The sequence below is a fragment of the Salmo salar genome, chromosome 17 (genome assembly GCF_965601325.2).
Source record: "Salmo salar chromosome 17, fSalSal1, whole genome shotgun sequence".
NCBI classification, from domain to species: domain Eukaryota; kingdom Metazoa; phylum Chordata; class Actinopteri; order Salmoniformes; family Salmonidae; genus Salmo; species Salmo salar.
The window spans coordinates 64029119-64046618 of record NC_138307.1 but is presented as its reverse complement, the minus strand read 5'-3'; the positions used below and the strand labels follow the sequence as shown (position 1 = coordinate 64046618).

The 17500-nt window shown below is 42.8% G+C and overlaps 2 protein-coding genes across 9 annotated transcripts in view; both read right to left on the bottom strand.

Moving 5' to 3' along the window:
• The window catches only part of LOC106576444 (ankyrin repeat and sterile alpha motif domain-containing protein 1B), a 324199-nt gene extending 319649 nt beyond the window's left edge, over positions 1-4550 (bottom strand). For 3 of the 4 annotated variants that reach the window (XM_082964025.1, XM_045699996.2, XM_082964026.1), the window contains exon 1: positions 3853-4550. In XM_082964025.1, the coding sequence (XP_082820151.1) occupies positions 3853-3983 (131 nt within the window). In that variant the 5' untranslated portion in view covers positions 3984-4550. The remainder of the gene's footprint in view (positions 1-3852) is intronic. The other variant, XM_082964027.1, reaches the window with a different exon arrangement.
• A 3771-nt stretch (positions 4551-8321) lies between these two features.
• The window catches only part of LOC106576369 (bridge-like lipid transfer protein family member 3B), a 61998-nt gene continuing 52819 nt past the window's right edge, over positions 8322-17500 (bottom strand). For all 5 annotated transcript variants that reach the window (XM_045699992.2, XM_045699993.2, XM_045699994.2 and 2 more), the window contains 4 exons: positions 15898-16154; positions 14292-14394; positions 11657-11811; positions 8322-10801 (listed from right to left, as the gene is read on the bottom strand). In XM_045699992.2, the coding sequence (XP_045555948.1) occupies positions 10673-10801; positions 11657-11811; positions 14292-14394; positions 15898-16154 (644 nt within the window). In that variant the 3' untranslated portion in view covers positions 8322-10672. The remainder of the gene's footprint in view (positions 10802-11656; positions 11812-14291; positions 14395-15897; positions 16155-17500) is intronic.

The following is a 17500-nucleotide window of genomic DNA, read 5'->3' as shown; positions in this document are numbered from 1 at the left end:
AGCTAGTATATATCTGAACCATGGCCATGAAATCATCTACTATTGATTTTCCTGTGTGTGTGTGTGTGTGTGTGTGTGTGTGTGTGTGTGTGTGTGTGTCCCACTATGTGGTGCTGAGAGGTTCTGGGAAAGGGCCTCACAGCTTTGGAATGTTCTGAATGACTCGAGCCTCAAGATGGGGGAATATGCATCATTGTCTCCCAAAGAAAACTCCCCAAACATTACTTACCCTAATAGAACCCTCCACCTTCCGTTTGACACACACACACACACACACACACTTTTATGAGTCAGGGAATAAGCCTGTCCAGATGGACAGTCTATAGACCACCCACTGTTTCACAGACTGGACTGCATGGACCATTGCCTTGCCTTGACCCAGTAAAAGCCCAACTTTCAGTGTAACCCAGTACAACACACACACACACACACACACACACACATACACGCTACACAACAGTTCCTCAGGGACACCATTTTCTGTCACTGCAAGCTTGTGCTAGGAATACATAGCACAGGCCTATCCAAACATTGCATTTGATGCCAGCAGTCTTGTGGAACTGGTACAAAATGAAACTTCCAAATACTGTGCCACATGGCAGTTGATATGTACATATTGTTGTTCGATTCCTTTTCCTAATTTAACTGTAAGATGTAAAAAAAAAAAAAAAAAATGTTTTTTATTGTTCCTGGAGGCTGTTGCCATAGTGATGTACAAGCCTACCCTTTAGCTCCATCTCTTTACGCGCAGTTTAAGCACGCGCATGCACAAACACACAGTCCCCATGCTCCCCCTTCCTCTTGCTTCCAATTCTCTCTTCCTTCATAGGCATACGCCCTTCCCATCTTCAACTGTCTTGTTTCTCCCTCTCTCCCATCAGTGCACCTCAACACAGCTGTAAAAGCAAAGCACCGCTGCACGGCCTGAGGTGATACTCCTCCCGTACGCCCGGTCCTTTGATCTAACTGATCACCTCTCTCAGTCCTCTCTTCTTTACTGATAGAAGGAGAGGCCTGGAGGAAAGGGACTATTTTCACAGTCTAAAGTTGTCTTCAGACGAGGCTAAAAGTTCCGTTTTGGCCTGAAAGACAATCCTTTTATGAGGTTACAGCAAAACATACCGCCAGCCATTCAGCAACATATCACAAACACTTGGACTATGTTATGGTCATTTAATAATAGCCTATTTAATTTATCAATGACGGCACACTGGCATAGGTCTACACACCATGAGGCCTTCAACAGGCCCTCAATAGGCACTGAGTGTTTAGGCTACTGCTCAATGCCAAATATTCATGCTGGTTGCTCCGACTAGACGTAACATAGTAGACATATTTCGGGGTACCTCCAAGTCGTATGATACTGTATGTAGGAATTAGAGGTCGACCGATTAATCGGAATGGCCGATTAATTAGGGCCTATTTCAAGTTTTCATAACAATCGGTAATCGGTATTTTTGGACACCGAGTTGCCGATTTGTTTTTGATACACCTTTATTTAACTAGGCAAGTCAGTTAAGAACAAATTCTTATTTTCAATGACGGCCTAGGAACGGTGGGTTAACTGCCTTGTTCAGGGGCAGAACGACAGATTTTTACCTTGTCAGCTCGGGGATTCGATCTGCAACCTTTCGGTTACTAGTCCAACGCTCTAACCACCTGCCTTACATTGCACTCCACGAGGAGCCTGCATGGCAGGCTGACTACCTGTTACGCGAGGGCAGCAAGAAGCAAAAGTAAGTTGCTAGCTAGCATTAACCTTATCTTATAAAAAACAATCAATCTTAACATAATCACTAGTTAACTACACATGGTTGATGATATTACTAGTTTATCTAAAGTGTCCTGCGTTCCATATAATCGATGCGGTGCCATTTCATTTCTCATTGAATCACAGCCTACTTCGACAAACGGGTGATGATTTAACAAAAGCGCATTTGCGAAAAAAGCACTGTCGTTGCACCAATGTACCTAACCATAAACATCAATGCCTTTCTTTAAAATCAATACACAAGTATATATTTTTAAACCTGCATATTTAGTTAATATTGCCTGATAACATGAATTTCTTATAACTAGGGAAATTGTGTCACTTCTCTTGCGTTCTGTGCAAGCAGTCATATGCAGCAGTTTGGGCTGCCTGGCTCATTGCGAACTGTGTGAAGTCCATTTATTCCTAACAAAGGCCGTAATTAATTTACCAGAATTGTACATAATTATGACATAACATTGAAGGTTGTACAATGTAACAGTAATATTTAGACTTAGGGATGCCGTCCGTTAGATAAAATACGGAATGGTTCCGTATTTCACTGAAAGGAAAAACGTTTTGTTTTCGAGATGATAGTTTCCGGATTCGACCATTTTAATGACCAAAGGCTCGTATTTCTGTGTGTTATTATGTTATAATTAAGTCTATGATTTGATAGAGCAGTCTGTCTGAGCGATGGTAGGCACCAGCAGGCTCGTAAGCATTCATTCAAACAGCACTTTTGTGCGTTTGCCAGCAGCTCTTCGCAATGCTTCAAGCATTGTGCTGTTTATGACTTCAAGCCTATCAACTCCCGAGATTAGGCTGGTGTAACCGATGTGAAATGGCTAGCTAGTTAGCGGGGTGCGCGCTAATAGCGTTTCAAACGTCACTCACTCTGAGACTTGGAGTAGTTGTTCCCCTTGCTCTGCATGGGTAACGCTGCTTCGAGGGTGGCTGTTGTCGATGTGTTCCTGGTTCGAGCCCAGGTATGAGCGAGGAGAGGGACGGAAACGATACTGTTACACTGGCAATACTAAAGTGCCTATAAGAACATCCAATAGTCAAAGGTATATGAAATACAAATCGTATAGAGAGAAATAGTCCTATAATAACTACAACCTAAAACTTCTTACCTGGGAATATTGAAGACTCATGTTAAAAGGAACCACCAACTTTCATATGTTCTCATGTTCTGAGCAAGGAACTTAAACGTTAGCTTTTTTACATGGCACATATTGCACTTTTACTTTCTTCTCCAACACTTTGTTTTTGCATTATTTAAACCAAATTGAACATGTTTCATTATTTATTTGAGGCTAAATTGATTTTATTGATGTATTATAAAGTTAAAATAAGTGTTCATTCAGTATTGTTGTAATTGTCATTATTACAAATAAATACAAAAAAAATCTGTATCGTCTTTTTTTGGTCCTCCAATAATCGGTATTGGTATTGAAAAATCATAAATCGGTCGACCTCAGGTAGGAATGGTCTGGTTACTTAAGACAGAAATTAATGCTATTTGATTTGCAACATATCATACGGATTGGAGAACGTAACATATCCTACTAAATGGAGGGATACAAAAGAACGTCCCAAACCATACTAATTGCTCTAAGACCAGGTTGAAATTAACAAATATATCTACAAGGTAACATCAACATTTGCAGTAGCAATTGATGTGTATTAGGCTACAGGTCATTGCTGTCAACACCACCTTCATACAAAACCATGCATCATTATAATGTTTAGCCAGGGTCAGTGTAAAAGTGCACAACAATTTGACAGCTGTCAAGATTGATGTAGCCAATCTTATGCACAGTTTGTGCGCCAAGTTTATATCTAACGCAAAGCCCCTTCTCGGAAACAAAGACTACAACCAGGCTTTAGCAGAGGCTGCCTCGGGCTTTCCTGAATTCTAAATTCACATAAAGTAATTGGTCTCATGACATGTCAGTTTGCGTAAAACTGCTATGCTCCAACTTTGGCGCAACAGCCCATATTTTTCAACGTAGACCATCAATAGAAGTATGTCAATAGTAGTACCAACTAGGCAATCTTCATATTACATGAACATGTATGTTGACGACTTCGCCTACCTCAGTAGGTTTGGCAGAGGTATGGAGCCCGAGGCTGTCCCCAGGATTCCCCTTTTCCCACTCAGTAATTTCTCCACCAGGACCACATTCCCGGTCCTGGCCGCTTCTAGTAGTTCTTGTTCCTTCCCCATCCGACCGAATTTCTTCTAATCCCGGATTTATAATCCAAAACCGGTATGTAGAAAGAGAATGACGGCGGCGGGGATACCCCTTCACTGTATCGTGTGAAAAAACATCTGTGTGTTCTTTTTACTGCATGTTGCAGTAAGCGTTCCCTCAAATGGGTCGGTTACCGTCCGCGGTGTGCTGCAAGGTTGGCAGGCTCAGTTGCAGAACGAGTCCATTGTCGAACCGAACGCAGGAATGAGGAACCGTAAATAGCGCATTTTGCACGGTACTGCCTGCTGCAGCTGGCTCGAGGGAACTACGAACAAGCCGGTTGCCAAACCCAGACCGCCCCTCGCTCTCTTCTATCTCGGTTCGGCTATTTTGTCCTCTCTTCTCCTCTCCGTGTAGCCCAACAAACACGCTGTGTCGTGTCCTCTCGTTCGATGTCTGTCTGTTATTGTAGCATCCCAATCGCTTCCAATTTCTTTCTCTCAGTTCTCCACTTTCTTCGAACCGCACTCGCCACAGTGCCTAGTGCTATCCTGCCTAATCCAGCGTTGTACAGTATGGGCGTGGATGGCGGGTTACAGCACCAACCGGAGGAAGAGGCTAAGTTAATTTATTTGCTAATTTAATTTATTTGCTAATTTAAGAAAGTCACAGGTTATATGAAAAGGCTCCTAAATTCCGATAACAGTCAGCTTTAGGAGGAATATCGATGTGTATATTCCACTATTGAGCGAATAACTGGTGCACATTTCATTATTATTGTTTTATCAAGATAACCTTCCAAAATACATAAATCAGTGGATGCTGTAAAACAAAAATATGGGCTATATAGTGAAAATAATAGCAGCCTTGGTCTATGTCATGTGTTTGTGTGACAAAACAAGCAAGAGACTGATGTTTTTTAATGGTCTGCTCTGTCCATTGACAGGCTTGCACACACCCCCTTTGTCAATCTCTTCATCCCTTGCCAGAAGATTTATATTTATTTTTTTACCTTTATTTAACCTCTCTTGGGTAGGGGGCAGTATTTTCACATCCGGATGAAAAGCGTGTCCAAAATAAACTGCCTGTTACTCAGGCCCAGAAGCTAGGATATATATAATTGTTAAATTTGGATAGAAAACACTCGAAAGTTTCTAAAACTGTTAAAATTAGGGCTGTGAGTATAACAGAACTGATATGGCAGGTGAAACCCAGAGGACAAACCATCATAAAAAAATGTTTTTCAGCCTACCACTGTTTTCAATGGCTGTCACTTTTATTACAAGGCGAAATCCTCCCAGATTGCAGTTCCTATGGCTTCCACTAGATGTCAACAGTCTTTAGAAAGAGTTTCATGCTGGTTTTTGGAAAAATTAGGCAGAAATTGTAGTTTTTCTAGGTGGCTCCCATTTTGGCTGTATTGTTTCCAAGCGCATGGAAGAGAGCGCGTTCTTTGGTATTTTTCTCCGGTAAAGACAATAGCGATTCTCATTCTTAAATTCGATCGTTTATTTACATATTAGGGTACCTAAGGTTTGATTATAAACGTTGTTTGACTTGTTTGGAAAAGTTTATTAGTAACGTTTGTGATTCATTTTGTATGCATTTTGATGGAGGGAAACTGGGTGGATTATTGACTGAAGCGCACCAGCTAAACTGAGTTTTTATGGATATAAAGAAGGACATTATTGAACAAAAGGACCATTTGTGATGTATCTGGGACCTTTTGGAGTGCCAACAGAAGAAGATCATCAAAGGTGAGGCATTTATTATAGCGCTATTTCTGACTTTTGTGGCGCACCTGCCTGGTTGAAATGTGTTTTTCATGCTTTTGTATGCGGGGCGCTGGCCTCAGATAATCGTATGGTGTGCTTTTGCCGTAAAGCCTTTTTGAAATCTGACACAGCGACTGGATTAACAAGAAGTTAAGCTTTATTTTGATGTATTACACTTGTGATTTTATGAAAGTTAAATATTTTTAATTCTGTAGTTTGAATTTCGCCGGATGTGGCCAGGTGGGACGCTACCGTCCCACCTGCCCATAAGAAGTTAACCTTTATTTACCTAGGCAAGTCAGTTAAGAACAAATTCTTATTTACAATGACGGCCTTCTCCGGCCAAACCCTCCCCTGAACCGGACATCGCTTGGCCAATTGTGCGCAGCCCTATGGGACTCCCAATCACAGCCGGGTGTGATTCAGCCCGGGATCAAACCAGGGTCTGTAGTGACGCTTCTAGCACTGAGATGCAGTGTCTTAGACCGCCACTCAGTGACCTGCAGATAATACCCAATTATTCACTAGTTCACTATGGGTTAATTAGGAATGTCACTATTTTGGTAACAATGCTGTAAATTAAGGAACACACACAGCTGTGTGATTGTGCCCTGTCTGCACCTCTGATGTGAGCTCAGTGCATTGCTTCCTGTCATGCTGGGAAGAGAACGTCTTATTGAGAGAGGGAGGGTGATGGAGAAAAACAAAGTAGGACGTCATATAGCCTACTAAACGAGAGGGAGGTGAGGAATCTCCTTGCCAGAGAGAGAGAGAAGCAGCTGCAGCCCCATCGAGTGTTGGATAGAGATACTACAATCTGACTGTCGGGGGAGAGCAGTGAAGCTGATCTCATGAGCCAAATCTATTCCATAGCAGAACCACAGACACATACAAAACAGTCCTTGTTTCACTCCATTGTTTAGCTGTCATTTCATTGGTAGATAATGAGAGGAGAAATGTGTGCTTCAAAACGAGTCAAACCTATTAAATGATACATCTATTTTTTCATTTTCTACTCTTCTCCTTTCTGATTTTTAACTGGATTACATGTCAAAACCACAGCAAGGAGCACATTCAGCAAGACGCAACGTTTTGGAACATTCAGATCAAAATATGATATAAAAAAAACTAAGTTTGTCTCTGACACATATGGAGTCACCTTAGCTATTTTCATGGCATTTCTATCTGCAACATTTGACTATTGAATGTGGCTCTGGGTGACTACAGGAGAACCTACAGTCAATCAAGGACGTTGGCAGCATACACAACAGTGGACAGTAAGGGCTCTGTCTCAATCCATCCATGTCCTCTCCTTGACTACTCGGATCAGAAAGACCTGACCACAATTAACAAGTATAAGCAGTCTAGCACATTAAATATGGCCGACATCACAGAGCCATTATTTTGACCTGCAAACAGTGGTTTCTGTTGCTCATCAGGGGAAGTCCCCGCTTCATAAGGTGTTTCGGTGATGATGGGCGCCCCCTTCAGAAGGTGCAGTGAACGTGTTGATCTGGCCCGATCTGAGCCAGGTGGCTCGTCCACTGCTCCTCCCACTTAAGCCAGAGCCATTGAGATGCCTTCTCTGGCTCTTTTTCAGTTAATCTTTCCTCAATTCCTTTTCAAAAAACACTGGAGAAGACCTGAGTGGAGGGATCTTGGACCATCCCCTTCAATACGTTTGAGAATGCGGCCAGGCGATACTCTAGAACCCTCAAATTTAAATCTGGACCTCTAAGCCAGTTCCACTGCTTTTTTCTCCTCTAGACCTGGGACACCAGGTGGTGCAATTAACTATCAGGTAGAACAGAAAACCAGCAGCACTCTGGACCACCAGGGTAGGATTTGATTACTCCTGGCCTAGGATGTGAGGAGTCATGAATACGTATTGAGAATGAGCTTTGCCTCCTGTCTATCTATGTGGCAGACCTTTCGCTGTGCTCCCTTTACTCCTCAGTGCAGAATCTTCAGTGCCCTTCACAGCGGTGCCCTCCACTGGTAGACACTTGGTCTTCAATCCCTTGTCAATGTCTGATACTTTCAGCAGCTTCATTTGGTAGGCTTCCTCTATCCACTCCTCCCATGGAAGTGTTTGCTCTGTCCCGTTAGTGGACTGATGGAAGTTCCCTTGGCCAGGTTTAAACCCCCCACAATTCAGTAGATAGGCAGATGACCTTGGGTGTGCACCATGTTTTATAAGATTTACATTTTGATCATTTATCTGATACTTTTTTCCCCAGAGGGACTTAGTGAATTCAACTTAAAAAGGGCAATTCCGCCACTTGTCAACCTCATATTTATTATTGCAGTCTACATGTTTGAAAATCACTTTTTAAAATGTATTTATTTATGTCATTGGGCGGAACTTTAAATATATTTTTCTCTACAAAACATAGAAATGCACCATTTTCACATATGTAGACAATGAAAATGAGGTTGGAATTGCTCTTTAAAGTAGATAGGTAAAACAACCACATCAATAATTGTAAGTAAAAGTCCCCTAAATAGAGAAGCTATTAGCATAATCATTGCTAGTAAGAACAGACAAGTGCAAGTGTTAGTGCAAGGAAGAAGAACAGTATGACAACTGAGAAATACATTTTTGATTGGATACCTTTATTTTCATCAGTAGCTTAGCAGCTTTGACAGACAAATATTACAAATCCTTTTCTTTTTGTACACAGGCTCTCAGGAGGCAGAGCTCCTGGGAGAGGAGCAAGGCTGAGCAGGTCAAGGGAAGAGCTATTGTAATGAGGGGGCGGGTCCGTTCGGACCAGGAAGTGGATGAGAAAGTTAGAAACTCCAGGGAGGGCAGCCTTTAAAGTACAATCAAGCATTCAAATCCTAACTGCCATTCAAGCCTTGTCAGTGTTGAGCAGGTAAGTGAACCAGCATCGTATCAAGGTAGAGAGAGCTGGGGAGAGAGGACAGCGCAGCTTGGAAAGACATTCAGCTGGACTGAACTAGGCCTAGGCTGAGCTAGGTCCACAATTTGGATAGTTAAAGACTTTAAAGTAGAAAAATGATGTATTCCCAAACTTCCCTTTTTGAAGGACTAGGGTGGGGTCATTCAAGTGAAAACCAAAGAAAGACCAGTTGCCATCATTGGTGTAAACAGAACTACCTTTACCTTCTTCGGTTTTGGTTTGACAAGAAGGGGGGGAAAGTCAGGGAGGTTCTCTTCTGCACCATTCAACCAATCCAGTACATGTGGAGGAGGAGTTAAGATGGAGCGTTACCTTGTTAATGTCCAAAAGTGGAAGTTGCGTCACAAGCTCTCTTTCCATTTCCCCTTCAAACTGGATAATCCGGTTGTTGGGCTCGGCAGAGGCGAGAGCTGTATTCGCAGACCTTTGCAAAAAACGTTGTGCAACGGAAACCATTTACTCTAGGAACTAAACTGAAGCAAACAACGCAAACGGAACCAACGAGGAGGGAGGGGGAGGGGGGCCTACCCGAATTTGTCCAATCGTTGCAAAACGTTATCCGTTTGGGGTAAATGTTTTTAGTTGCAAAACGTTTTGAACAGAAAATACATTTTGTAAAGGAATCCGAATAATGAATACACCCCAGGCTTGATCCTCATAGGAGAATAGAGATGGTAACTTGCTCTCCATATTAATGTTCTTTCCACTCATTGGATGATCGAGAGATGACAGGATAGTGTTCTCAACTGGATTGGACGATGCTTTCGTACAGGGTATTTACAGTGAATATAGTTCAAAAGTGCTGGACACAACTAGCCATTTACATTCATGTAGAAAAACAGGGGGGGGGGGGGGGGGGAAACAGTGCAATGGGACATTATGGGCATTGTAGACATCGACTAGATGGAATGGAAGAAAAGTAAATGAAAATATATAATTGTATATTTTCCTTTTCAATTAAATGAAATGCTTGTTTTAGTTACATGACAAATACATGTTGAAAACACACACTGCACAACCATTCAGAATTCTGTAGAAAACATTGTGTACGCTTTGCCCATCATAATACATTACCATACACACTCCAAGTACAATTGGTTCAGCGCTAGATACATTTTTTTCATAAGCACCAAATTACATGTTCTGTTTCAGCGCAGTGCAAAATAAGTCTATTTTTAAGACATTCCTCCAAAGATATGACATTCAGTGTCTCACCCCACCCAACCAGGCAAGCCCCTCCCATCAAAGGTCATTACATATAGAATATGCTCCTCAAAAATGTGATGCTTGATAAAGTTGCCCATTTTTGCATTGTTCCTCCTATTTAAGGTAATGAGTCGAGGAGGGCAACTTTTCCCCCAAGCCTAACATTCAGGACTCCCACCCCACCTTCCTAGCCCCCCCATTCCACTTAAGGGCTGTTTAATTTAGATTTGTCCCCTCCCTCTCCCCTTCATCCCTTCTTACGCTCCCATATTTAGGAGGCTGTTCTGGCTTGCAGAGTCGGATTACTGGAGAGACTGAACACTAACTTACTGCATAAAGAGAGAAACTCAAAACAAGCACAACAATCATGTAAAAGTAGCATGTAAAACAAGCATGTGTACTGCAGTCCTAGTCCCAGCCCAGGGATGACATGGCAGCACTGTATCGAGGAGGGGATGAAAGTCTAACACGGTCCACTCTCCAGTTCCTCTACTGGGGGTAGGGATGAGGGTGGTAGGTAGGCTGAAGTGAAAAAGTAGCCCCCCTCTATGGTTTTCAGGGACTGTGTGTGTGTGTGTGTTAAGGAGTAGACTTCATGGACTGTGTGCGTGTGCGTGTGTGTGGTCTAGTTCTTAGGTGACCAGCCCTTCATCAGAACAGGATTGAATGACCTGGCTGATGCTTGAATAATACTTGTGTGATGCTAAATCAAGAAGCTCCAGTATCCAGCACCCCCTCTCTCCTCTCTGCTTCCACCCTGTGGTGATATGCAGCACTACAGATTGGTGGTCATTGGGCCTCGGTTGGCCAACCCTAGCTGCTGTTCACTTTGAGACTCTTCATGCGGTGCAACAGGGAGTCCTTCTCCATTTGGGCCTCAGCTAGAGCCATCTTGGCTTTGGAGAGCTCCAGTTTCAAACACTCGTTCTCCTCTATCAGCAGCTAGGGGTAAACAGAAGAGAGGGTGTTGATGAGCGTGTTGGTTAAATTCCTATGAAAGAGTGCAGGGCATAACATTTTATTTTTGGTCCACCAGCCACTCAGATTTTTTGCCAGACAAAATATTCCCGCCCCAGCTAAAATGACACAAAAAAAAAGCGTTGTTTGTGATGTATCCAAAACAAATGTATTACTAGAAAAGTGATGTGGTATATTGTTTAATTGAATTTGTGACTTGAGTACACACACACACACACACACACACACACACACACACACACGTCACAGATGAGACAAACATTTTCACCTGCCCCTTTATTAAGGGCCGGAGGTTACCATGGTAACACTACTCCAGTCATGAGAGATTGAGTCTGACTAGTAGAAGCATCATCTTCGCTTCCCGAGCAGTTGAAACTCAAACATAGAAAAACAACCTAGCTTGTGAACAAAACAATGTAAATAGCTGAGAAACACGTCTCACTTCAGTAGACTTTTGATTCAAGTAAATTTAACCAACTTTTATGCCTGTGCGCAGCGCTTCTAAAAATGTATATTTCACTCAGCTCTTCACATGCACACTGTCCCCAGCGCAAAGTGGAATAGGCTACATAGGATTTGCAGTTCTGACTTTGTGCGATTAATTTACAAGCTATGAAACAAAAACGGTGGAAATACCTTAAACAAATATTGCAGCATTTATTTTTCATGTGATCATACTTGCCTATTTTTATTCACAAATGAGAGTGAAATGCTCGCACTGTGGAGCCCTAACACCCTGCCAACGTGGCCCTCATTTGGCAGGTGGCAGGTGTTCATTTTAGGCCCTGGACGAGTGGGTGGTGTGTGTGAACTACTCGCCTGTTCTTTGTTGGAGGGGGTTGTGCTAGGGCTAGGAGGGCTGGGGGTCTGTGTGGCCTTGGGAGTGCTGCTGACCACACTCTCAGGGACTGGAGACAAACCGCTGTCAATCAATTGGACTTCTTTCTTAGGCCCCGCCTCAGACGCATTTTCCACTGTGACAACAGAGAGGGGGGGGGGGAGTCAGTGAAAGGTAGAAATTAACTTGAAAGGCATGTCATTGTATGATGATGAAATGAGACAGTGTTGGGGCGGATGGTGTGGGTGCGTGTGACAGTGTGCATGTGTATAAGTGTGTGTTTGTGTATGAGTGAATGTGTGAGGCTGTGTGTGTGTGTGTGTGTGTATACAGCTGAAGTCGGAATTTTACATACACTTACCGTAAATTCCGGATTATAAGCCGCAACTTTTTTCCCAGGCTTTGAACCTCGCGGCTTAAACAATGACGCGGCTAATATATGGATTTTTCCCGCTTAACATTTTTCTTTCTTTCAAAAAACATTCTGTGACGTGCTCAGTTTTTTGGCGGCATGAAGCTTTCATTAGACCAATGAAATTGCCGAACGGGTTAAGGTCAAACAACTTTGTTTACTGTTTAGATTAAATCGAGCGCTCTCAAACTTCCCATCATTCTGATTACGGTAGTCATTTTGTCACCCTCATCATGGCAAAGACACGGAAAAATGCATATGATGCAGCTTTCAAGTTGAAGGCGATTGATCTGGCTGTTGGAAAAGGAAATAGAGCTGCTGCACTGGAGCTTGGTCTTAATGAGTCGAAGATAAGACGTTGGAAACAGCAGCGTGAGGAAAAAGACAACTAAAGCTTACTGCTAATTTTTAATTTTTTGTTACAAGCCGTGTTTCGTTAAAGCCTATTTATTTTTGTTACAAGCCGTGTTTCGTTAAAGCCTGTGTAAAGTTCATTTGTTTCAATGTACCGGTAGGCACCTGCGGCTTATAGACATGTGCGGCTTATTTATGTTCAAAATAATATATATTTTTTTTAATTAATAGTCCGGAAATTATGGTAGGTTGGAGTCATTAAAACTTGTTTTTCAAACACTCCACAAACTTCTTGTTAACAAACTATAGTTTTGGCAAGTCGGTTAGGACGTCTACTTTGTGCATGACAAGTCATTTTTCCAACAATTGTTTACAGACCGATTATTTCACTTAATTCACTGTATCACAATTCCAGTGGGTCAGAAGTTTACATACACTAAGTTGACTGTAAACTTTAAAAGGCTTGGAGAATTCCAGAAAATGATGTCATGGCTTTAGAAGCTTCTGATAGGCTAATTGACATCATTTGAATCAATTGGAGGTGTACCTGTGGATGTATTTCAAGGCCTACCTTCAACCTCAGTGCCTCTTTGGGAAAATCAGAAGAAATCAGCCATGACCTCAGAAAAATAATTGTAGACCTCCACAAGTCTGGTTCATCCTTGGGAGCAATTTCCAAACGCCTGGAGGTACCACGTTCATCTGTACAAACACCATGGGACCACGCAGCCATCATACTGCTCAGGAAGGAGACGCGTTCTGTCTCCTAGAGATGAACGTACTTTGGTGCGAAAAGTGCAAATCAATCCCAGAACAACAGCAAAGGACCTTGTGAAGATGCTGGAGGAAACAGGTACAAAAGTATCTATATCCACAGTAAAACAAGTCCTATATCGACATAACCTGAAAGGCCGCTCAGCAAGGAAGAAGCCACTGCTCCAAAACCGCCATAAAAAAGCCAGACTACGGTTTGCAACTGCACATGGGGACAAAGATCATACTTTTGAGAAATGTCCTCTGGTCTGATGAAACAAAATTACAACTGTTTGCCATAATGACCATCGTTATGTTTGGAGGAAAAAGGGGGATGTTTGCAAGGTGAAGAACACCATCCGAACTGTGAAGCACGGGGGTGGCAGCATCATGTTGTGGGGGTGCTTTGCTGCAGGAGGGAATGGTGCACTTCACAAAATAGATGGCATCATGAGGACGGAAAATTATGTGGATATATTGAAGCAACATCTCAAGACATCAGTCAGGAAGTTAAAGCTTGGTCGCAAATGGGTCTTCCAAATGGATAATCACCCCAAGCATACTTCCAAAGTTGTGTCAAAATGGCTTAAGGACAACAAAGTCAAGGTATTGGAGTGGCAATCAAAGCCCTGACCTCAATCCCATAGAAAACGTGTGGGCAGAACTGAAAAGGTGTGTGCAAGCAAGGAGGCCTACAAACCTGACTCAGATACACCCGCTCTGTCAGAAGGAATGGGCCAAAATTCACCCAACTTATTGTGGGAAGCTTGTGGAAGGCTACCCAAAACATTTGACCAAAGTTCAACAATTTAAAGGCAATGCTACCAAACACTCAATTGGTACATGTAAACTTCTGACCCACTGGGAATATGATGAAAGAAATAATTCTCTCTACTATTATTCTGACATTTCACATTCTTAAAATAACATGGGGATCCTAACTGACCTTAGACAGGGAATTTTTACTAGGATTAAATGTCAGGAATTGTGAAAAACTGAGTTTAAATGTATTTGGCTAAGGTGTATGTAAACTTCCGACTTCAACTGTATATGAGTGAATGTGTGAGGCAGTGTGTGTGTGTGTGTGTGTGTCTCACCCCCTATAGAGAAGGCTCCATCGTCGGTCCTGTGGATGAGCAGGTTGGAGATGTGCAGGGTGATGGGATTAGGGTCAGACGGGTTGTCACGGGGACCATCATCCTGCAGAGGGGGACAGAGGTTAACCTGTTGGGTCTAGGGGGCAGCATTTGCACGTCTGGATAAAAAAAATGTACCCGATTTAATCTGGTTACTAATCCTACCCAGTAACTAGAATATGCATATACTTATTATATATGGATAGAAAACACTCTAAAGTTTCCAAAACTGTTTGAATGGTGTCTGTGAGTATAACAGAACTCATTTGGCAGGCAAAACCCTGAGACATTTTCTGACAGGAAGTGGATACCTGATGTGTTGTATTGACTTTAAACCTATCCCATTGAAAAACACAGGGGTTTAGGAATATTTTGGCACTTCCTATTGCTTCCACTAGATGTCACCAGCCTTTACAAAGTGTTTTGAGTCTTCTGGAGGGAGATCTGACCGAACAAGAGCCATGGAACGATGATGGCCCATTAGACACCTTGCGCGCGAGTTCATGTTGGGTACCCTCGTTCCAATACGTTATAAAAGAGTATGCATTCGTCCACCTTGAATATTATTCATGTTCTGGTTAAAAAAGGCCCTAATGATTTATGCTATACAACGTTTGACATGTTTGAACGAACGGAAATATATTTTTTCCCCTCGTTCATGACGAGAAGTCCGGCTGGCTTACATCATGTGCTAACGAGACGGAGATTTTTGGACATAAATGATGAGCTTTTTTGAACAAAACTACATTCGTTATGGACCTGTGATACCTGGAAGTGACATCTGATGAAGAGAATCAAAGGTAATGGATTATTTACATAGTATTTTCGATTTTAGATCTCCCCAACATGACGTCTAGTCTGTATCGCAACGCGTATTTTTCTGGGCGCAGTGCTCAGATTATTGCAAAGTGTGATTTCCCAGTAAGGTTATTTTTAAATCTGGCAAGTTGATTGCGTTCAAGAGATGTAAATCTATAATTCTTTAAATGACAATATAATATTTTACCAATGTTTTCTAATTTTAATTATTTAATTTGTTACGCTGACTTGACTGCCGGTTATTGGAGGGAAACGATTTCCTCAACATCAATGCCATAGTAAAACGCTGTTTTTGGATATAAATATGAACTTGATAGAACTAAAAATGCATGCATTGTCTAACATAATGTCCTAGGAGTGTCATCTGATGGAGATTGTAAAAGGTTAGCGCATCATTTTAGCTGGTTTTATGGTTTTGGTGACCCTGTCTTTGACTTGACAAAACATTACACACAACTCTTGTAAATGTACTGTCCTAACATACTCTAAATGTATGCTTTCGCCGTAAAACCTTTTTGAAATCGTAAAACGTGGTTAGATTAAGGAGATGTTTATCTTTCAAATGGTGTAACATAGTTGTATTTTAGAAAAATTTGAATTTTGACATTTATTTGGATTCAAATTTGCCGCTCTTGAAATGCACCTGCTGTTGATGGAGTGCACCACGGGTGGCACGCTAGCGTCCCACCTAGCCCCAAGAGGTTAATGTGTCTGTGGTTAATGTGTCTGTGTGTGTGTTCATCCCCACCTTCAGGTCGATGTGCGTGTCCCTGACGCTGATCTCCATCGGGAGGACCTGGGGGGCGGAGTCATCCTCCAGGAAGTGAGCCAGGTTCCTTAGCGACGACATGAGGAAGCTGGCCCGGTAGCCGTGGAGACGCAGCTGGAGGAAACCGTTGGTCTCGGCCAGGGGGGAGTGAGCGGCGGCACAGGGCCCGCTCTCCAGCCGAGCCCTGACCTCCGGGAGATGGGTGGTCCCGTCTGAATTGGCCTCCAGACCACCACCTAGCGAGGGAAAGAGGAAGGAGAGAGGGGAGTGGGAGGAGAGAACATCAGTAATCAATCAATTCCCATTAAAAAGAGAAGGCATAGATTGGCTGCAATACAAACAGAATCACTGCAACCACAACTCAAAGAAACGGCTCAGCGATGGCCGCTTGGCAGGCATACAACCAGACATTGCCTTACTGCTGACGCCAGTCTATGAATCCATTTCTAAGGTGTGACTAATTTGTAAAGCTAGGGCCCTTCTGGGGGTGGGGGTACTAATCCCATAAAACTATTAAGGCCAGTAAAGTGCCACAGCAGCTGCACGCACGCAGACATACATTTTAATATAACGACAACACATCGGTCACTGCCTCAGTAAGGAAGGAAGGAGAGATGGAGGGAGGAAATGGCAGACATGAGAGAAGGTAAGAGGTAAAAACAGAAATAGTGAGAAAGTGATAAATGAGAGCGAGACATATAGAGCAGGGTAGGAAAGAAGAGAGAGCGCGCGAGAGAGAGCGGGGTAGTGAAGGAGAGAGATGGGGATTACTCTTCTGTGAAAGAGGGAGGAGGCGGAGCTAAGCGAGCGAGATGGGGATTACTCTTCTGTGAAAGAGGGAGGAGGCGGAGCCAAGTTGAGGGAGATGGGGATTACTCTTCTGTGAAAGAGGAAGGAGGCGGAGCTGAGCGAGTGAGCCTCATCGTACTGTGGGTAAATATGGACCTCACCAACCCCTCTTAAATATTCACACACGTTGGAGGTGACATGCTGGAGACACACATGCACACAACCTGTGGTGCCACAAAAACACATACCGACACTGGGTTTAATGTAGCAAAAAGGGAGCAAAACCCCCATTAGTGCTAATGCACCATCTCACTGCAGCAGTTAGACACACACCCTTGAGACATACACTGCAGTCACACACCCTTGAGACACACATTGCAGTCACATCCACTGCAGTCACACTGTGTGTGTTTTTACTATCCTTGTGGGAACCAGAAGTCCTCACCAGGATAGTAAAACAAGGAAAATCGGGTGGACATTTTGCCGATCCCCACAAGGAAAAATGAGATTTATAGGCTTAGGGGTTAGGTTCAGGGCTACAATTATGGTTAGGTTTAGGGGTTTGTGGTTAGGGAAAATAAGATTTTGAATGGGAATCAATTGTTTGGTCACCACAAAGATAGTAAAACAAATGTGTGTAGCATGCTTGGTGGAGCAAAAATACTAATTACTGTCTGTCATTTCATACCAATGATGAAATCAGAGACACACTAACACAAACAAACAGGTAGTAACACTTGTGTGCAAGCTTGTGTTTGCCTACCCATGCTTAGGTTCCACACACACACACACA